Source organism: Mixophyes fleayi, chromosome 10 (genome assembly GCF_038048845.1).
Source record: "Mixophyes fleayi isolate aMixFle1 chromosome 10, aMixFle1.hap1, whole genome shotgun sequence".
NCBI lineage: Eukaryota > Metazoa > Chordata > Amphibia > Anura > Limnodynastidae > Mixophyes > Mixophyes fleayi.
This window is the reverse complement of record NC_134411.1, coordinates 59781076-59804404: the sequence shown is the minus strand read 5'-3', so window position 1 is coordinate 59804404 and position 23329 is coordinate 59781076. Positions and strand designations below refer to the sequence as shown.

Here is a 23329-nt window from a genome sequence, read left to right as displayed (position 1 = left end):
ATGCCACCCTGTCTGTTGCTGCTGGGAACCAGCTGGGCTTACTTTGCCACTGTTCCCTTTCGTTATCCCAAATGCGCCTTCTAACCGCAGTAGGAGGGCCTTACAAATGCTGCCACCACTGGACTCCTTACCGGCATACAGATCCGGGTTCCTTCTGGGTAACTGTCGCTGCTAGTGCACCCCGCTGCTGGTGTACCTGGGCTGGCACCACTGACCTCTTCCTGAATCAGGGTTGCTGTGGATGGATCCCTCCTGGCCCATCACAGTGGCCAGAGCTGCTGGGTAGCGGGCAGAGCGATGGCACCGGAAAGCTGGGTCCAAACCTCAGAAACAGTCGGGAACGGATTATATTTTGGGTCTAATCTGTAGGTCACAGGATTTTCAGCATGGAGAAGTTCTCAAGCAGGTCTTTGAAGCAAGTGATGTTAATTTGCTTTCACACTGGTTGAAGATACCAGTATTCAGGTCAGATTTAACAAGAAGAGCGAATTTCAATACAAAACAGTGCTTTTTTTTTTTTTTTTTTTATACAGTTTTTGGCTACTAGCTTAGCAGGAGGTAAACCGCCCTCCTGTCCCTTTAACCAATCAGGGTGCATGCCTGCATGGGAATCAACCCTGAGAGGTCAACACCTTTTTACATGGATGCTAGTGGCAGGGGGGAGTATACTTTCCTCCCTGTCCGAGCTGCCAGAGAGAGGGGGCTCAGCCCACTCTCCTCCCCTGGTGCCTGTCTGTCTGGGGTGAGAGATTTATCTTTTAAATCTCCCGCCAAAACTGACTTCCAGGGACTGGGCTCCGGGGTCTGGCTCTGCCCCCTGGCTGAAAATAGTACCATTGGAGAGCAGCCAGATCCCAGGGCAACAGTCCCTGCCCTATCGCTAGTTGAAGCTCTTTGAGCTCCAGCTAGCTCCTGGGGCTCCCGGGAGGCGCTGGACATCCTGGACCCATTGGATTCCACAAGGCTCCCGTGGAAGCTGGCTGCTGGGGGGTGAAGGATCCAGGGCTGCTCCTGCAGCCCCCTCTGGACCGACGGGCAGGGTAAGTACACTTTTCTTTATTATACATTGCAATCTTACATTTAAAATACACATAGTTACATTCTGGGGGGTTAACCCTTGATGCACGCCGGCTAACTACCGGTGCTGCAGCCCCTATACACAATCCTTTATATACATTTATTCAAGTAAATACATTTAGAACCACCGGCTTCTACGCACCGGGGGTTAACCCATTTGTTGCTATCCAGCCAGCGCTGCAGCGCACCCCTAAACATACATTTTTATTTTAAGATAAAACATTCTCATTACTAACATTTCATACGGCGCCTAGCATCGGTGATTTAACCACTCCGACAGCGGTGCCGGAGTCCATTTCAAGATGGCCGGGACTCTGGGAACCTGGCCAGATATGGATTATATGTTCTAGATAAGTATAAGAATCTCTGAAGAAGCAATATTTGATTTTAATTTCTTCCCACCAACACTTATTATAGATATTTGTTCCGTGCTGAAATTAGATGATATTTTAAGACCAGATACATCTGAATGAGCTAAAGTCGTATTTAGGAGATCGAACATAGTGAAAAAATAAATTTTTGTCCTCGAGTTTTTTTTTTTTTATTTAAATGACAAAAATATGTTAAGATCTGAGCAAATAGATTGTCTTGATAACCTGAAAAAACAAAATGCTTTTTGCATATGTGGAAGGAATATCTGCATTACATTTCAATTTGTTACACACAAATGCACATAATTGAATTCGTACACCACTAAAAAAAAAGTCATATTGTCTGTATTATTAATTGTCAGTCAATGTGATATTTTTAATGCGATGCAGCAGCTGAGTTCATTCAGGGTGGACTACTCTTAATATAATTTTTCTAGAACATATGTGAAATATTTAACAGGGAATCAAACAATCTGCGAAACACATCAGATTGTCCTAAAGGAGATTTTCCTATTGACGTTGAACATGACTGTAACAAGGGGAAGTAGTTATGGTTAGCTGTGTATGAGAGATACATCCTGGATATTTGTAGTGGGGTCTCTTTCCCTGAATGCCCTAATTGATAGAGCTGATGAATATTTAATATGTTCTGTAATATTACCTAAACTGTTAATTATATAGTTATGTGATTTATTTTTTTTCCTTCCCCTTGCCCTCGGAACAGCCTGAATTCTTTGTGGCATGGATTCAACAAGGTGCTGAAAATATTGCTTTGAAATTCTGTCCATACTGACTTGGTGGCATTACCCAGTTAATGAAAGATTTATCGGCTGAACCGTTCTACCACATCCCAAAGGTGCTCTAGTGGATTACTATCTGGTGAATGTGGAGGCCATTGGAACAATTCATACAAAAAGATTTACAAAAGGAAAAAGTTTGTTCTGTCATGGGGTACTCGGTGATCTGAGTTATATCAATAAAACGTATTCTTTATTTGAATGCAAAAGTACAACTCTAAGCGCAAAGTATAATAACTATGAAACAGAAATAATGAGATATATTTAATAAAAAAGTATCTTAATGCACATATGTCAATGAAAGTATGCAAAAGTACATAAGAAATCAGTGCACTGAAACCCAATTGCAATCGTGTGTACAAGATATAACAACAGATAAGAAAGGGTTAACCAGTAACCGTTATGTAACATACGCATTGAAAACACAAATGCGTATGTAAATGCATAAATAAAGTCCGATACTCCATAAAGGAAACGGTGTTCAAATGAGTATAAAGCCAGAATTGGAGATGTTCTATGTCTGTGCAGTATATTTTATTACAATGATATTTTGAGTACTCTAAAATTCTTTAATTATTGTGACCGGTGTTCTATCTTTATTGTATATTCATTTTTTCACTGTGTGTCTGCAGCAGAAGGTTATTCTCTTAGTATAACATATTCAAATTTCAGACAATCCATAATTATGGCCATGCAAAAGGTAAGGATACACTGCTGCCTATAATGTGGTAAGAAAGGAAAACGGCGTAGCAGTTTACCTCAGCAGATCCATCCAGTGGGAATGGTCATTGCATAAAAAAGTTTGAATTTCCCCTGAATAAAGTTAATGATAACAACTCGGAACACCAAAGCTGGTTGTCTGTCATTTACAATAGCTTAGAAATTGCTCCAAGAATAGCCTTAGATACGGACACTGAGGTCTGTTCTACTGCACCAAGGACCAGCTCTGCATCCAAATCTAGGTATCCCCATTTTTTTTTGTAATGGTGTAGAGATTAATCAGTCACAGTTGAGGCACAAGGGGGAGTCTGAATAGGTGATTAAATACCTTTTTTAAGCTAGAGAAAGCAAAAACACTCCCTCTATTTATTATGGGATTTGGAGGCGATTCATTCTTTGGTGCAAATTTTAGTTCATTCTTTGGTGCATTCTTTAGTCCAAATTGGAAGATCCTACTTGTGCTAACATTCGACATATTCAAGATTTTTTTCACAATGGTTTTAACAGCGGCATCACCACTCTAAAGGTTCATGTTTCTTTGCTTCCTGTTTTTCTGGACACACGATTAGTGTCTGAGGATCTCAATTTTCAATGATTTTTATTTTTTCCAAGCAGTAGAGCATTTGTCTTCGTATTAAATTATTTCTGCACCATTTGATTGTCAATGGTGTCCTGGACGCCTTTGAGCCTTTACCAGAGGTCTCACTCAAGTATCTCTTAAAGTTTTGTTTCTGGTAACAATCACGTGGGGCAATTACATGTCCTGTGGAGGACATGTAATAGGAGCCATTTCGGAGTATCTATACGAAAAAGTCAATTGAAACTAGTCCTGCTTTCCTATTGAAAGTAGTTTCCACTTTTTCCATTAAATGAGAAGATCATACTTCCATTTCTCTGCCTACAACTAACTAACGTCAAAGACCTCAAATTTACATACCCTGGGGGCCTGAGTCACGAAGGCACATATCAGCCGATTTTTAACGTTTCGTACACAAAATCAAGTCCGAGTTCAGCTTTAGCCATCTCGGATTAACTTCAGCTGAAGGGCTAGTCTAAGTCCTGATAAGAAGGGACTATCTTGTATGCATGCTAGAACATTTGTTTGCAATCTCGGGCAACCATATACATTTATTTTATGCCCAGTAGACATGAAAGCCACCCTAATAAATGTATTTCATGGCAAAAAAATAACCAAACATTGTTTTGTTTTCTTTTTTTTATCATTAATTCCTATATTATTAACAGATGACCAACTCAATTTTTTTCTGTTCCTGTGCGAACTTATAATCCACATAACTATTGGACGTATCCTGCAGCGGTTTATGTAGTAGTGCACAGCAGAACTACACCCGTTTTCAACATCACACGTATTTTGAGATCCGTTCCTTGATGAATCCGTGACTTTGCAAAGTTTAAATACGTGCGTTTAATACTTTGCTTGATGCACTCAGTATGCGTGCCTTTATGAATTGAGCCCTGGATGTTGACAGAGAAATTTTTGTTTCTCTCTCCAGAACAAAACAATTCAGAAAAAGCATCAATTATTTGCCTTTCCTGTTGGACCGCCACAAGGACACGCTGCATCCAAACAAGATGGATCTGAGTGTTTATTGTTTAGGTTGATAAAAGTAATGGATCTGTGGTGCCGTAAATTCACAGTACATGCTACAAGGTCGTTGGCAACTTCCTGTTGCTCAATTTGGAAGGTAAATCATAGAGTAAGATATTCAATAAAAGTTTTTTCACTTGGCACTGTTGGAGCACTATCTCTTTTTCATGTATTACTTTGGTACGTGCCATTTCTTATGGCCGTCACAGTATTAATAAGGAAACAAGAATTATTACCATTCATTTCATTTGCTGGTGATACTCCACAGCATCTTTATATTCCCACCAATCGTGTCTCTCGATGTTTTTCAGGAACAGCTTGGGAAGTTTCTCGAAGACACCAGGGGAAGAAGGTGTCGCACTATATACCTTCCAGTATTGTTTTTTTTTTCTTGTCTCTACTCAGCTGACCATCTGTTATGGCTGCCATGCAGTATCCCAAGGAAATTAAATTAACAGCAAATGTTCTCTAATTTCATCCTTAAAATGACACATTACTCTTTAATTTGCGAGTTCATTCGCTGTGTCTTCAGGGTTAAGACATAGCAAATGTATGCCACTATGACTAATCATTTAAGGAATTTTATTTACTATTTTAACAATGGTCCTTAGAACACACAGCATTATCTAGAGATGTGGTTGATTGCTATCAGAAATGGAATCACACATTATTTGGAACTCTAAACAAAGATTTGGTATTTTGAAATACTCTGATTTAGCCATCGAGTGCTACACTTTAAGGTATATTTACTAAACAGGTTTGAAAAAGTGGTTATTGCCTATAGTAACCAATCAGATTCTAGATATCATTTTATTTAATCCATTCTACCAAATGACAGCTAGGATCTGATTGGTTGCACTAGGCAACATCTCCACTTTTTAAAACCCGAGGTTTAGTAAATATACCCTTTTTGAAGTCTTAAAACACACCGCCTTTAACCCTGGGGTGATTTCAAGGGAAATGAAAGAAAACAACATGCTCTTCTATATTTTTTTTATATACTTCAGTGTCAGATTGCAGCTACCTCGCAATGAACATATTTGCAGACCTTCCATTTTTTGTAAATTAGTCTTTCATACCGCACCCCTGCATTTCTTGTTTTTTTTATATAAGATAGGGTTGTTTTTATTCTTGTACTCATATTTTAACCAGCCTCTTGAATATAGCTCACTTTCATGTTACAGTTAAAACAAGCCTAAACATTACTCTTCCCCTTTTAAAATGACAGTACTGCTGTTCTGCTATCTCAAAAAAAAGGAAGCCATCAAGCTACTTTACTTAAAATCTCTGTTAAATGCTGTCACAGTTCCCAGTTTATTGCCCCCCCCCCCTCTTCCCTTTCTTTGTCTGTGGAAACATTGTTTGCAGAGTATTTGTTCTGAGTGACTTTACTTGTTTTAGTCTTCCTTTGGTCAATTATATCATAATGGGTCATAGTTTGAACTTCCAACCTCCCTTCCACCCAGCTTTAGATTTAAAAAAATAAATACATATGTATTTTTACCTAAAGTTCCATAACAAAAACTAAAAACACAAAAAAAGTAGAGACTAAAGGAAGATTACTGAAATGCTTGAATTCAACTTCAGTTCAGCCCTTATTATCTTGTTCCATATAACTTAAACACAACTATAGTCCGGGTGTCTCAAGAAATCACCTAGCGGAGTGATCTGGAGAAAGTAGCAGTCTATAATGAATTATCATTATAGACTGCAACTTTCTCCATTAGGACCACAATACTCATTTTTGCAGGTACATGGAACCTGTGTTGAAACATAATCATTACAACCAAAAGTAGCTAAAGGATAGTCTTGTATCTTACTGTGCTACATACACTGTTGTTTCATATACATCTGTCCTTTGAGTTCCTATATTTATACATGGGGTTTTTTTTGTTAGTGATTGAGGAAAATGTTATATAAATTCACAACATTTGAGTATATGAGCGACTACAATGCTCCGAACAAAATTTTACAGGCCAACCATTTATTTTCACTTTTTACAGAAGTTCTCCAGACCGTGGACTACGTGGCTCCCACAGAGAGAGTAATTTTTCAGACTTGTGAGAGGGAGAAAGGCCGGATTGTTTTCCAGATGGTAAGACCCTTTCTTATTTTGAGATGTAAACAGGAAAATGTGGGTAATGTTGCGGTCATAGAGCTTGTTGTTGGTTCCAATTTTAGGTTGAATCGCACAGCTATTGTTCTGCTTAGATTTAAAATAAATATTATTTGTGAAAAAAATATGATGAATAAATCATTTCACTGCCATTACTTGCATGGCCCACACTTTTACACTTCTATAAGATATAGGCACTTTCAATATTCTAAAGGTTTTGAGCACCACCCTCTTACATATGTCTAGTCTTCAAAACACTTTTTTTTTTTTTTGGAGTGCCCACAGGACAAGGTGTTTATTAAGTTGCTGCTTGAGAGTGAGTTGTGCTTCCATCCAAGGGCACTTCCAGACGTTGCTGTGATATTGTATGCTCTTCACAGGAAATTGAATTCCATCCTAAGAGTGAGCCAATTGAGGCCAATTTCTTGCAACGGTACAAAAGGACTTGTTACTTATGAGTCAAGTTCGAGGTTAAGGTCCCATGGTGTTACAGATGGTTTAAAATAATGATAATCTTGCATCCAGAAGTAGGCTTAATGCTGAGACCTGAAAATCAAGAGCCAGACCCTTGCTGTAGAAAGTCCAGTATTTGTGGAATACTTGGTGATATTGGACTAATTGTTGGCATTATTAGATTATTTTTTAGGGAATGTCAGGCGCCGTTCCGCACGGCCGCCTGTCTGCTGACAGCGCGTCTGGTTGCCTAGCAACCAAACGCATCACTTCCGGATCCCCCTGCCGTCCGACCTCTGGGTGTGTTGACGCGCCCCGTTGCTAGGCAACGGGACGCTATGAACAGGATTCCCGGCGGCAGGTATGACAGCGCTGCAGCGCTGATTCTGATTGGGTTACCACAGTATTTAAACCTCTTCCAGCCCTCTCACCAGTGCCAGAGTATCAGGTCTTCCTGTCTCCAGCGTTTGTGTATACCAGTTGCTGTATTCGTTCCTGACTATCCTCGTGCTGCTTGTGACCTTTTGACCCGGACCGTTTGACCACCTCTATTTGGATTCTGCCTTTGTACTGTTCTCCCTGAAAGTTACCGACCCGGCTTGCCTCACCATTCTTCTGGATTTCCCTTTGTACCTCTTCTACCTGAACGTTGCTGACCCAGCCTGTCTGACACCTCCTTGTACCTCGCTGTGGACTCTAGGAAGGACCGTGACCTGCGTGTCCCTGCAGCGGAGTCCATACTTCCTTGCGGGGGTTCCTGGTGAATACCAGGGGCACGTTAGACTCCTTCCTCTGAGTTGCGCCAACAACAGCAGGTACCCATTATCAGTCGTGACAGTATACTCTGGCCATGACAACGGAGGGGTCTGGTGAACCGTCTGCTCGAGACCTACTCCTGCATCTGGCTCAGCGAGTGGAGCAACAAGAAGCAGCCCGAGCGCATCTCCTACAATGTGTCCAAGGGATTGCTACCCGCTTCGATACATTTCAGAGTGCTTCACCCGCTACACCAGCCATAACCTCTTCTGCATCCACAGCATCCAGTGTGGTTACGGTCTCTACAGCGGCCTCCGGTTTACGCATCCCAACACCCGAAAAGTTTGACGGTGATCCCAAGAAGTGCAGGGGCTTTCTGAACCAATGTGCCATTCAATTTGAGTGCAACCCAGGGGCCTTTTCTTCAGAACGCACCAAAGTAGCCTTTCTCATCTCCCTCCTCAGTGGTCAAGCCCTTGCCTGGGCCTCACCTTTATGGGAACGAGGGGATCCACTTCTTAATAGCTCCAACTCCTTCATTGAAGCTTTTAGAAAAGTCTTTGACGATCCCGGAAGAGTTGCTTCTGCAGCTACTAGCTTGTTAAACCTCCGCCAAGGTGACCTGTCCGTGGGGCAATACGCAGTTCAATTTCGGACCCTGGCTTCCGAGTTAAAATGGAATAACGAAGCACTGGTGGCAACCTTTTGGCAAGGTCTGGTTGACCGGATTAAGGATGAGCTAATTTCCAGAGAACTCCCGGCCGAGCTAGATTCCCTCATCTCCATGTGCATAAAGGTGGATTTGCGCTACCAAGAGCGCACGCAGGAACGCTCTTCTGGCAAACGGTTCATATCACGGCTAGCACCCCAGTTCCAAAATCCCATCCTGCCAGTGGACGAACCAATGCAAGTAGGACGCTCTAAATTATCCCTTGAAGAGAGGGAGAGACGCTTCAAACAACGCCTGTGTCTGTATTGTGGAGATCGGGGACACCTGCTAAGAGTTTGCCCCAACAAACCGGGAAACTCTTCCTCCTAAACGGTGGCGGGGAGGCCGTTTTAGGAGAGTCCACAGTTGCTCCCTATTCTAAAGAAAATTCCCCAGAATTTCAGATGGCTGTCATCCTGAGCACCCCTAAGGGTACCTTTCCCACCACGGCCTTTGTGGACTCCGGCTCCTCCGGGAACTTCATTTCGGCGGATCTAGCTTCGCAGCTCCAAATAACCTTTAAACCCATTGCCTCAACCGTTATCTCTGACGGCAGTCGACGGTAGTCGTGTTACCCACGGCTCCGTCTCCTCCGTGACTTCTCCTGTTCGGTTGATGGTAGGGGTACTTAATTGCGAGATGATCCAACTTTTGGTTTTGCCGAGGTCCATTAACCCCCTCATCTTGGGGCTACCGTGGCTGAGAAAGCATTCTCCTCAGATGGATTGGGACCACGCTCAAGTTATGTCGTGGGGTTCAGGGTGTCGCTTTGAATGTCTGTCCAGAGTTTTGCCTTCAAGATGTCAAGTGATGGCTCATTCCGAGCTAACCCATCTTCCTGAGGCCTATATGGAATTCCAAGATGTATTCAGTAAGGTTGAAGCGGAGATCTTGCCTCCTCATCGTCCCTGGGATTGCGCTATTGTTTTGTCTCCTGACCAACCCATCCCCAAAGGGCGGACCTACCCTTTATCTCGTCAAGAGACGTCAGCCATGTCTCAATATATCACGGAAAACCTGAAACGGGGATTTATCCGCAAATCCACTTCCCCAGCGGGTGCAGGGTTTTTTTTCGTTAAGAAGAAGGATGGGTCTCTTCGGCCTTGTATTGATTATCGTCCTCTCAACCGCATCACTGTCAAAAATTGATATCCACTACCTCTCAACTCTGACCTCTTTGACAAGCTCAGTGGATTTAAATTTTTTTCCAAATTAGATCTCCGTGGGGCCTATAATTTGATTCGCATCAAGAAGGGGGACGAATGGAAGACGGCCTTTAACACCACAGATGGACATTTCGAGTACCTGGTGATGCCCTTCGGCCTCTGCAACGCCCCAGCCATCTTCCAAACCTTTGTTAACGATATCTTTCATGACCTGTTATACACTTCTGTGTTAGTGTATTTAGACGATATATTAATATTTTCTAAAGATCTGAAAACTCATCGGGAACAAGTAAAGGAGGTCTTGCGTAGACTCCGGAAACATCACCTCTACTGCAAGCTGGAGAAATGTGTGTTTGAGATTAGTCAGGTACCTTTTCTTGGTTTCATTGTGTCGGGTCAAGGTCTTTGTATGGATCCCACCAAGGTGTCAGCTATTCTGGACTGGCCTCAGCCACAAGGCCTTAAAGCGATTCAAAGGTTCATTGGCTTTGCAAACTATTATCGCTAATTTATTCAGGGATTCTCCACCATTATAGCTCCCATTACAGCTTTAACCAGGAAGACTGCCAACCCCAGGGTTTGGTCCTCGGAAGCCATGTCTGCCTTCTTAACGTTAAAGAAAGCATTTTCTTCAGCTCCAGTTCTGTCCCAGCCAGATCAAGAACGACCCTTCTTCTTAGAGGTAGATGCATCCTCTGTAGGCATTGGGGCGGTGCTTTTTCAAGAGTCTCCTGCTGGCTCACACAACCCGTGTGGGTTTTTCTCCAGACGATTTCTCCCAAGTGAATGTAATTATGGAATAGGGGACAAGGAGTTGCTGGCCATCAAGGCGGCTCTGGAGGAATGGCGACATCTGTTGGAGAGGGCTATATTTCCTGTTACTGTGTTTACCGACCATCGGAACCTAGTGTTCATTCAAGAGGCTCGTTGCCTTAATCCTCGGCAAGCCCGCTGGGCATCCTTCTTTGCTCGATTTAACATGAAGCTCACATTCTGCCCTGGAGCCAAGAACGGACGTGCAGATGCATTATCTCGCTCATTTGACGATTCTGATCGCTTAAGACCGTTGGTTCCTCAGCATATTATTGATCCTTCTAATATTGTAGCCCTCACTAGGACCAAAACGTCCTCTCCTCCAGGCCGGTCATTTGTGGAACCTCATCTCCGGCTCAAGACCCTACAGTGGGCTCATTCATCCCGCATTGCCGGCCATGCTGGAATAAAGAAGACAACATTGTTGCTTTGCCGTCGCTTCTGGTGGCCTACTGTACGTGCCGATATTTGTAAATTTATTGCTTCCTGCACTACTTGTGCTCAACACAAGACTTGTAGAAGAGTCCCGGCAGGTCTTCTTCGTCCACTCCCTATCCCCGATGCTCCTTGGGAAAGTGTGGCCATGGATTTTATCACAGACCTACCCCACAGTGCAGGGTTTACCACTATCTGGGTGGTTATTGATCGATTTTCGAAGATGGCACATTTTATTCCTCTAACTGGACTGCCCACGGCCAGTCGTCTGGCAGATATCTTTATCAAGGAGGTATTCAGATTACATGGTTGCCCGAAGGAGATCATTTCGGACCGTGGAGTCCAATTCACATCCCGTTTTTGGAGAACCTTTTGTAGGAAATTGAACATAGAATTGAAATTCTCTTCGGGATATCATCCCCAAACCAATGGACAGACGGAGCGAATCAATCAGGACCTCGAAACATTTCTTCGCTGTTTTACCTCTGACAATCAGAATAAATGGTCTCAATTCCTTCCTTGGGCGGAGTTCTCCCATAACCAACACATTCATGAGTCTACCGGATTCTCCCCATTCTTTATTGTATATGGAAGTCATCCTGTGTTTCCGGATCCTTTTCCAGTGTCCTCTTCACCGGTTCCAGCCGTAGATACTCTTTATCGGGAGTTTTCTCTCATTTGGGCTAAGACTAAGATGGCTTTACTCAAGGCTACTCAGCATCACAAAATCTTTGCAGATCGTCATCGGAGGGCCACTCCTCTCTTAAAGGTGGGAGACCAAGTATGGCTATCCACCCGGGACCTAAGACTAAAAGTTCCTTCTATGAAGATGGCTCCTCGATTTATTGGCCCTTACACCATCATGCAAGTAATTAATCATGTATGCTTTAAATTGAAACTTCCTCCTTCTCTGAGATGTCATAATACTTTTCATGTCTCATTACTACGACCAGTGGTACTCAATAAATTCTATCGACCTCCCTGTCGTCCCCCACCAATACAAACCTCTTCTGGAACAGAATTCGAAGTCAATCGGATCTTGGCCTCTCGCATTCTTCGTGGCAAACAGCAATTTCTTGTCCATTGGAAAGGATTTGGCCCAGAGGAGAGATCATGGGTGGACAAGCAGGACCTTCACGCTCCTAGAATTCTTAAAAGGTTCCTTGAAACAGGAGGAAGAAGAGGAGGGTATACTGTCAGGCGCCGTTCCGCACGGCCGCCTGTCTGCTGACAGCGCGTCTGGTTGCCTAGCAACCAGACGCATCACTTCCGGATCCCCCTGCCGTCCGACCTCTGGGTGTGATGACGCGCCCCGTTGCTAGGCAACGGGACGCTATGAACAGGATTCCCGGCGGCAGGTATGACAGCGCTGCAGCGCTGATTCTGATTGGGTTACCACAGTATTTAAACCTCTTCCAGCCCTCTCACCAGTGCCAGAGTATCAGGTCTTCCTGTCTCCAGCGTTTGTGTATACCAGTTGCTGTATTCGTTCCTGACTATCCTCGTGCTGCTTGTGACCTTTTGACCCGGACCGTTTGACCACCTCTATTTGGATTCTGCCTTTGTACTGTTCTCCCTGAAAGTTACCGACCCGGCTTGCCTCACCATTCTTCTGGATTTCCCTTTGTACCTCTTCTACCTGAACGTTGCTGACCCAGCCTGTCTGACACCTCCTTGTACCTCGCTGTGGACTCTAGGAAGGACCGCGACCTGCGTGTCCCTGCAGAAATATGACTGATATGAAAATGCCAACAATCAAAATACTGACAAGGAGGAAATACCTAACATTGTAAATAATGACAGGGAAGAAATCCCGACAGGTTAAATACCTACATGGAAAAAATTCCGACACTGATAAAATACAGACAGTGAAAATGCCGGAATTAAAACGGCAATGTGAGCAGGTCCGGCATCTATACAGGACCCTCTGCAAGTAAACAGTGAAAGAATAAATACATTTTGAAATAAACTCCGCGTACCAACGCAGTATGAAAATCTAACAGCTGGCAGGTCTATTTATAGTTATATAAAAAGAGAAAGATCCGCAGAGGCTCATCTCATTTCTATAATAATATTCATTATTACTTATTTTGGTGAGAGAGTGCTTTTCCAACTCATAAGTATTGATAGAACAAGACACTAGAATTGGAAATACAAGAAGGCACCTAGGTCCAAAAGGAAAAATGTTGATTTACTACATTTGGAAAATCTATTTTTAAAGTTCATCTTTTGTTATTTCTTTTTTTTTTTTTTAAAGACTTTATTAAGTTCCGTCACATAAATCACAAACAATTGACGTGGTCAAAATATCAGTAAAGGCAAGAAGAGCTCACCAAATTTGATTAGAATGATTGCACAATATGAACATATATATTGGGTACAGTAGCACAAAATTGGAAATAGACATTGGAGAATAGTATAAAAGTGTCACTATGTATATAGAGGGTAAAGGAGAAGTAGGCAGGAGAAGGGAGGGTGGGGGAGTGTTGAGACTGAATCCGGGACTCTCGGGGACAGTATGCAGTGTGTAATCTACTAAATATCAATCACAGGAGGAGGGCTGAGACACTCTGAGGATGGTCAGGTGAGTGTGCGGGAGTGGAAGTACCATTATAAAGGAACCAGTCACCCCAAATTTGGGATCATATGTGGGTTTTTCTTATTTAGATATGCATAGCTTTTTTCCATAAATGCCAGATATGAACTTTTATTAAGTAATTGCTGTCTAGAGGGCGGATCAGGATTTGTCCAGTGGTTCGCAACTCGACATCTGGCTGCATTGACGATCTGAATGGACAGTTTGTCTTCATGTTTATCTAGGACCTTAGTAGGGGAGCCGAGGAGAAATGACCATGGACATTTGCAGGCCTGGATGGTAGTAGCGTCGCTAATGAGCGCAGCAACATCGTCACAGAAAGGCGATTCGTGGGCAGGACCACCAGCCATGGAGAAACGTTCCCTGTTCCCCACAGCCCCTCTGCATAAGTCAGAGGTGGAACCATAGATTTTTTTTTTCCCATCCTGGTGGAGCCAGATACCAACGGTAATATATTTTTTAGGCATTTTCCTTGACAATGCATGAGATGGATGTCTTAGAGAGTCTTTCTCTAATTGTTGCCCAAGTGTCCTAATCTGGTGGTCTGCCCAAGTCAGCTTCCCACCTGAGTTCATGGATGAGTGTGTTGGTTGAGGAGATAAAGAGATTTTACAGTGTGGAAATAATCCACCTTTGCAGAGGGGAGTGCACACAGAAGATTTCCAGGAGGTTAAAGGTATTGTTTTATCAGGTTTAGGAAGGAAATCAACATAGTGTTTCATTTGGAGATAACCTAGCTGGCTAACATTAGGAAAGTCAAATTTCTCCCACAGCATCGGTAGTGAAATACAATGATTTGCATGTAAAACACCCCCCACCATCCTGATCTCTCCACCGCCAGGTCTTGAAGCATTGTCCTGAGGTAAATGTGGGATTGTCCCAGAGAGGCATTATAGGGGAATGAGTGGAGGTGGTCTCGAAGTGGAGCTTGCAATAATCCCAAATCTGATATGTGAAAAGGGCCACAGGGTGTGATCTCAACCAAAGAAATCTTGTGCTCATTGTGATGCCCAGAGCTGAGCCTAAGGACTATATCAGACAACAGGAGGCCTCCAGATCAATCCAACGAGGGCCTTGGTATTTTGTAAACTAAGCCACAGCCTGGCTCAGGTGAGTAGCAATATAGTATAAGCAGATGTCCATAAATCCCCTCCCGCCGCTAACCGTTGCTCTATGCAGATCAGTGAAACTAGTGCGTGGAGGTTTATGCTGCCACACAAATTGAGAGAACCATCGATTCACATGGATTAGGATAGATCTAGATACCTGCACCGGGAGAGTTTGGAAAAGATAAAGCAAACGGGGCAGGATATTCATCTTGAGGGCGACTATTTGACCCAGCCAGGAGATGATTAGTTTTTGTCACCTGAGCAGATCTAATTTAATTGCTTTAATTATGGAGAGGAAGTTTTCTGCATATAAGGATTCGTAATGGGAAGCAATATAGAGTTCTAGGTGTTTTAATTTAGTATGCCGCCAGGAGACGTTAAAGTTACTTTTAAGAAGACCCAGGGTCGGAGATGCTATGTGGAGAGCGAGGGACTCTGTTTCAGATAGGTTGATTTTATAACCAGAAGCTGAGCCATAAGCTGCGAGAGTGGAAAACAGATTTGGGAGTGAGGTGTGGGGAAAAGTTAACATGACGAGGATGTGATCTGTGAATAAGTTTGTACTCTTCGGAGGTGACCATAACACCTTTGATATCTTAGGAGAATTGGTGATTGAGATCGGGGAAGAGATCACTCCATTTTACTGAAATCCTAGTAGAGGGGTTCAAGTCTAGAGCTTTTGATACCTTGAAGAAAAGTGCCCTCAAAACCGAATGCCCTTATAGTTTTCAGCATGAAGGGCCAGCTAAGCAGAGTTGATGTAGTGAATGAGACTAACAATTCTTCTGGTGTTCTCATGCCTGATGGCCTGGTATTAAGCCCACCAGGGGGTAAATGTATCAAGCTGAGCGTTTTCCAGCGGGTTTGAAAAGTGGAGATGTTGCCTATAGCAACCAATCAGATTCTAGCTGTCATTTTGTACAATGTACTAAATAAATGATAGCTAGAATCTGATTGGTTTTTCAAACCCGCCGGAAAACTCTTGCTTACATTTACCCCCTGGCCTTTGTGGATCAGAAAGGGTAGTACTGCATTAAGGCGATCTGCAAGGGCTTTCGCATAAATCTTGAAGTCTGTGTTCAAGAGTGATATGGGTCTATAATAGGTGCAATCCGATGGATCTTTACCCTCTTTTGCGATGACAATAATACGTACCTCAATAGCTTTCTTTGAGAAGGAGCCATCCTTTAGTACACCATTAAACAAGTCAGCAATATAAAGCGAAAGAAGCTTGTTTATATGTTTTATAATAGCTTTGAAATCATCAGGACCTGGCGCTTTGTTTGATTTTAAAATTTTTGATATCAAAATTTCTTGTACTGTAAAGTCTGCCCCTAATTGCTGAATTGCAGCTGACAGGAGTTTGGGCAGGTGGCACAGGGAAAGGAAATGCTTAGAGGCCTCTGCCGAGGTCAGAGATGGGACATGTTATAAAGTTTACTATAAAACCTTCTAAATTCCTTTGTTATTGATTTGGATAGTGAGTAATACCATCTAAGTGAGGCTTGATACGTAGTACATTGCTTTGGGAAAGTTTAGATTGTAGCCTAGACGCCAATAGTCTGTCCCCTTTATCAACTTTTTCATAAAAGATTTGATTTAGGCCTTTAAGAGAATTCTCTGCTCTAGTAGAGAGCAAAAGATTTAGCTCACCCCTTGGTGCTACAAGTTTAGCATGGACCTCCAGTAGGCCTGAGGTTTTATAAATTCTATCAACACTTTTTTTTACAAACATGGAAACCAGAAATTTCTGGGTTCTCAATTTTTATGGTGCGCAGCCGCTCTAATGAGATTACCTCGGATTACAGCTTTTTGGGCATCCCAGTGGAGTTTGGGGGAGATAGAAGAGTCGGCCTTTGTCTCTGATTTCTGTGTCCATCTGTGATTTGAGGTGAGGGTTAAGTAGGACCCCGTCATTAAGGCACATTGAGAACTGTTTCCTCCCCATCTGAGGGCCCATGACGTCCACTGTAGCCGGGCCATAGTCTGACCATTTGTTAGGGAGAATATCCACATCAAGTATATGTTGAGCTAGATCAACGCACAGGAATACCATGTCCAAATGTGTGTGCACGCCATGGACTGGTGAAAAGAAATTTAAACGTTTTTTGTGGTGGGCTCCCTGACTCTCCATGCATCAAATAAGCGGTGTTGAGAAAGAAGGGACCCCAGGTCCTTAGAGCTAGCGTTTTGATTGAGGGAGAGGTGAGGATCTTTCCAGGTTGTTGTCTAGGGTAGTATTAAAGTCTCCCTTCTTCTTTCGAACAGGGTTACGGGCACTATAAGAGCAAGGGTAGTGTATGGATTTAACTTCAGGAGGGCGGGGGCCAGAGAAGTGAGCCTCTTATAAGAACACTATGTCGCGCTTCAGTTGTCTAATAGTATAAAACCGAGTGGACCTCTTCCATGGACAGTTCAGCCATTTTACATTAAGCGTTAAGATTTTGATAGCCATAGGTATGGAGTTAAACTGCTAAAGCATAAAGAAAGAAATGAGGTGTTCGTGCCACGGGGAGCCCAGAAGGATGGCCTCAAGAGTACGTGCGAGACGGGGTCCGGAAAGAGTAGGAGAAGGCAAGGAAATGAGGGCTAGGGTCATGAATATGAGTAACCCAAGAGGTCAGACCTAGGAAAAAAGATGGCTTAGTCGCTGAAGGTGTCAGAGGTTGGTCCTAAAGACCAGAGGGGAGTAGTGTGGCTCTGGCATCCGCCAGATGAAGTAAAGAAGTGTGAAAACCTCAAAGGTCCATGGTGAGTGAGAGGACCAAAACATAAATTAGAAATATAGTGGAACATCAGTGCAATATTTAACATCACTAAAAAACAGCAGTATGTAACTAGGTAAACATGGTGTGTAATGTATGAAGATAAACATAAAGGATTATTAGACTTATCTACAGATGAGTATGTAAAAACAGCATTTGAGAGAATGAGAATTCAGGGTCCAAAATAGAGAGCTATGTGGTTGGTAGTCTTGATGATGAGTAGCAGAGGTCCAGGATGATTAGTAGACCTGTAGGAATAAAACAAGGAGAGGACACACAAGCAAACATAAAAGTCCTGAGGTTGTATAAACTCAAAAGTCACTCGGCCAAGTATTAACAGAAGGTCCAACGAGGGGCTGGTAGAGCCCAAATATGACAGACGATGAATGTTCAGGTGATTGGAGAGTTGGCCTGCTTAACTTGCCTTTGAGCTCTCTGTGGTAGAGGGGTAACGCCGTGCTCCGAAGACTGCTCTAGCGATGATGAAGCAGGCATGGGGAGGATCAGTTTCTGAAGTAGAGAGCGAGCCTCTTCCCTGGATTTAGCAGACAGCACTCTACCCTCTCTTTGGACTAGAAGGCAAAGGGGAAGCCCCATCTGTATTTTATGTTGTGGTCTCTAAGGGTCTAAAACACTTCGTTCAACTCTCTTCGTTTCAGTAAGGTAGTGAGGACTAGGTCTTGGAACAGCGTAATTTTAATCCCGTCCATGAGGATCTCCAGGCATCTTCTAGCTTCTCAAAGGATTTGTTCTTTCGCTTTGTAGTAGTGTAGACGAAGAATAACATCTCTTGGGGAGTTGGTATCTTGTGACCGGGAGCGGAAGAAACACCCTATGGGCTTTGTCTACCAGGAACAGGTCGTCTGAAATGGAGGGGTCAGCATACAGAAGAGCTGGAGATAATAGTCCTTGAATTGCGGCACCTCAACAGTCTATGGGATGTTACCAATTCTGATATTGTTATGCCTGCCTCTATTCACAGCATCTTCCTGATTATCAGCAAGGGCCTGTAGACTGTCTAGTATAGAAGTAAATTCTTATTTTGAGGATTTTTGGAATTAGACAATTACGTCATGAGGCCGCTGATAAGATGTCAACCTGATTGCCAATATCAAAGACCTCAGAAGAAAGATTGGACATACCCTTGGCCACCTCGGTGTTAATGACCTGTTTAATTTTTCTAATTTTGGAAAGAAGGGCAGCAATGTCCACTTTAGTAGAGTGAGCTGATGGGCCATCAACCAAAGAGCCCATTTCAGAATCACTACCAGGTAAAGATGGTTAGGACGAGGCGAGGTGACTCGGGGTAAGGTATTTCACAAGCAATAAAGAGCCTATTTTCTTGTTTTTTGGCATTCTCATAACGAGTGGAGAGAGGTTAGGAGTACACACGACTAGCTAGGCACACAGATGATCCAACAAAAGGTGGTCCACGCACAGGACTAAATGAAGCATCACATCGTAATAAGTCAAACAATAAAAAGCAAATAAGTCAGGATTACAAGCTTACGAGGCAATGTCGGTGTCAGGAAACCTACATGAGGGCAGAAGGAGGTTGCCCAAGATAAGGTGATTCATAAGAATATATTTGAGGCAGAAATATGTACAGAATTCAGTGCAAAAGTGTTTATAGATCTAATGACCAGTGAGTGAAATGCTGAATATATGTTGCAATAATTTGAACAGCCACCACATGCTATGAAGTACAAATTTACAGTGTCTAACCTGCATTTAAAACATGTAGCCACTAGTTGGTGCCCAGGATCAAGCAGACTTCAGTCTATAATGAAATGGAAGCATGGGATCTTAGAAAAATGATACGAGCACTGAACAAGTGCTGAGGCTGGATAATGGTGAGTTATGCAACCGGAGAGCACCACTATAACAGGTTCCGTACCACCAGATCGTATGCCAGACTTGGCCATAAAGTAGGAACTGGTAGCAATGTTGTACTTGGCGGCACAATCGCAAATAGTTATTGACAGGCACTGGAGGAACAAATGGTAGATAGGGAATGCAGTATTCTAAATTATTGGGAAAGTGTAGATGTAATCTTTACCCCACAAGAGTAACACAGCAGAAGCTGAGTTTGCAGAGTCCGTTCGGCGGGGAGCTCCAGAGGGGATCCGAGTGCCTCGCAGCACTTCTCTCTGCTACTATGTCCCACTCTGTCAGAACTTTAAAGCTAATGACCTGGTTTTGTGTTTGAAAAGAAGCCTGTCGTTGAAAGCAGCTGCTGCTGGTGGTTGTCTGACGCGCTTTGTTTTTTTTTTGTTTTATTGAGTGGAGCTGCCAAGCCATGTCCCCATCTTTATTATTTCTTAATTATAATATATATATATGATGGATGCATGCGCAATATATGAATGATATAAAGTAAATGTGCTAATAATGATAAAGTGTTATTGAGATACACAATTTTTATAATATTGGTGCAAATGATGAAACACTGAATTTGTGTGATGAATAAATCAAACACATAGGACCAATGTAATACTTTATTGATATAACATTACTGCTTAAGAAGTACCTTACTTCTACATATATAGACTTGGCAAGCTGGCTCCACCTAGGGGATGATCAACATTATTTTATCTTACACAATTTTTATCTACTGCACTTATTCTTTATCTATTTTTTAACATTATTTCACTGCTATAGATTAGGGTTTATGCAAGAATACCTATGATAGTATTATTTTATATATGTATATTTTAATAAGGAATAATAAAGATGGGAGAGTGGTAGCTCCACTTAATAAAACAAAAAATGGTATCTGCCTGATAAAATAGTAAATTTAAAAGTTAAAGAGAATTTATTAACTACTAGAGTATCAACCACTATAGAAGAAATAAAAGAAACGTGAAATTGACTTTTACATGCATGGTGTCACTTTATCTGATTATCATTGAGAAAAGAAAATATCCAGAGGGTTTAGAATAAAAAATATTCCTACTAGTGATCTATATAACATGGAATTTTGCAGCCGGTGGGTGGCCATCTTAAATAAATGTTTTTTGGTTTTAATATTATTGTTGGAGTCAGAGAGAAATGGTAGCAATTAAAGAAAATCTCGGATCATTTGAGGCTCAACACATAACGAGTTTGTAACTTGACACCAATAATTGCAAAATCAGGTTGAAATATATAGAAAAGAACTCCTTTCTTTTAAAAAGGATACATTGCCTAAAGTAAATAGAGATTATACAGAACAAAAAGTGTATCCGTAGCTCACTGGAGCTGATCAGTTAAAAAATAGTCGATTCAGAACCCCTAGAGTCGCTAAAGGAGGGCAATCTCGTCAAGCAACATATTCTAGTACACAGTATTCTTCTTCAATCAGTGGCAGTGATGGTGGCAATTCTGCCAATAAATACAATTTCTCAAACAAAAGACCCCCTTTAAGGTTGACTGCAAGGGCACAACTAGGAGGTTCAAGATTAAACCCACCAGAAGGGGCGGTCAGTGGAAGAGGGAGGTCAAGAAGGATCTACAACACACAGAGAACCTAATATTCAATCTCTCCTCACATAAGCTCACTCAAGCAGAGACAACAGTGCTTACCTGTGGGTTATCGTTTGTTCTCACTAATGTACAAGGTCAACTAAGTTGTAAGATTGACATTATGAAGCTCAATCGTCAATTAAAATTGAAGCAGTACTTTAATACAGATAAAAACATCAACTCTGGCTAACAAGCTGCTAATGAGGAGTCACGAGGTTCCATCATTAAACGAAAATCAACATTTGACTCCTTCCTATAATGCCTCCGTTAAATGTTTTACAAGACTTTTTGAAAATTCAGTGAATAATGAGACCTCTAAAGGACATATATGATCAAATCTCTCTAAGGAAGAGCTAAGCCACTGAAAGATCTTAATAAAAATACCAACATTATTATCCGCCCCACTGACAAAGGAGGTGCTATTGTCATACAGGATACCATCAAATATAAATCGAAAGTATATCGCCAACTAAATGATGTTACTACATATGTAATGTTAACCAGTGATCATTCCAATATGTACAAAAAGGAATTGGATTTACTTCTTATAGAATCTACCAACAGTAACACAATCTCTAAGTCTACATGTGATGCACTGATGCAGAAGTTTCCGATTATACCACTGTTTTATACAGTTCCAAAGATACAAAAAAATGACAAGGAGCCACCAGGCAGGCCTATCATCTCAGCCCGCGGGTCTTTATACCAACCTATTGCCTTATTTTTGGATAAACTTTTGCAACCATGTATACAAAAGGAGCCGATATATCTGAGATACAACCTCATTTTTGTTGAAATTGCAAGATTTACCACCGTTACCTACAGACAGTTTGCTTTGCACTGTAGATGTATGTAGCTTATACACCAGCATTCCTCATATAGATGGACTTGCAGCAGTAAGAAACTTTTTATCAAATAATCCAATAAGTACAGGTCCACATATTGATTTTTTCATGAAATTATTGGAACAAACACTAACTAGAAATTTCTTCTACTTTGATGGTCAATTTTATTTACAACTTACAGTCTGTGCAATGGGTTCTAATGTGGCACCATCATATGCAAATATTTTTATGTTCCAACAAGAGAGAAAATTGTTTTTCCGTTCCCTATTCCATGGCAGCCCTTACAATGGGTTAATCCCTAATCAACTAGTGTAAACAGGAAGAATTTTGTCCCACCTGGCTCCTATATAAGGTAACTCCTCCTCTTCCTCAGTGTCTTTTCTTCCTGTCTCAGCAGTGTATAGGACAGGTAGTGTAGTGAGTGTTTGTTGTTTTATTTTTTTCGACAGGGCTTACCTGGAGGTTTTTCTGGCTTTCCTCTGAGCTGGATGTGTGGAGGATAGCACCAGCAGGGCAAGTGCCGGACAAGTCTGCCTCTTTGAAGTTTAGCAAGACTGCTGGCGGGCGTGCACACTGAAATCGCATGCACATGGGTAAGCCCAGAAAGACTTTGCATTGTTTTCAGAGCACAAAGTAAAGTCTAGAGTGCTCCATACGCATAAGGTGGTTAAAGACTTGATTGCTAAAGAACGTCAGGCTTTAGACAAGAGTAATCCTTGTATGTACCCTTTTCGCGATGAAGATGTGCTGAACTGGTGTTCTGTGCCTAAGGTAGATTCAGCCATAGCTGGCTTATCCTCAAAAGACCACTCTCCCATGGGATGATGGGGGTCCATTTAAAGATGCTATGAATAGGAGAATGAAGACTTCCTTCAGGAAATTACACATCTCCTCAGGCATAACTCTAAAGTCTGGGATAGCCATGGCTTCGGTATCTAGAGCCCTGAGGCTGTGGGCCAGTACGCCACATACAGACGTTGAGGATAAGATAAATTGTATTTTCTTAAATCCTTAGAGTTTATACAGAAAAGCGTTGATTTCCTGTGTGAAGCTTGGTTGGATACGATTGTTTTTTCTTTCAGGAGTATGACCTCGGCGATTGTAGCAAGAAGGGCACTCTGGCTACGTCCGTGGGCAGCAGATCATCAATCTAAAAGCTGTCTGACAACACTTTCATATGAAGGCAGTTTCTTGTTTCGTGAAAAACTGGATAATCTAATGCAGAGGCTTGCAAGTGGCAATGCCAATCGTCTACAACAGGACAGAAAGGTGAGATGTTTTCTCTCTTATTCTCCAAAACAACAGTTCAAGGAGGCCCGTGTCTATAGGCCAGGGAGACAATATTCTAGGCATCAGGATAATATTGCAAGACAGTCCTTTCGGCCCTTCAGACCAAAAAGGGGGAAACAAGGACCGCAAAGATCCCAGTGACTATCTACAGATCCAGTCTCCACTAGCTCCAGTGGGCTGCAGGATATCATGCTTTGC

The 23329-nt window shown here is 42.3% G+C and overlaps 1 protein-coding gene across 4 annotated transcripts in view; it reads left to right on the top strand.

Annotated features, from left to right (window-relative positions):
- The window catches only part of DUS2 (dihydrouridine synthase 2), a 326095-nt gene that overhangs the window by 26134 nt on the left and 276632 nt on the right, over positions 1 to 23329 (top strand). For all 4 annotated transcript variants that reach the window (XM_075188820.1, XM_075188819.1, XM_075188822.1 and 1 more), the window contains exon 4: positions 6578 to 6669. In XM_075188820.1, the coding sequence (XP_075044921.1) occupies positions 6578 to 6669 (92 nt within the window). The remainder of the gene's footprint in view (positions 1 to 6577; positions 6670 to 23329) is intronic.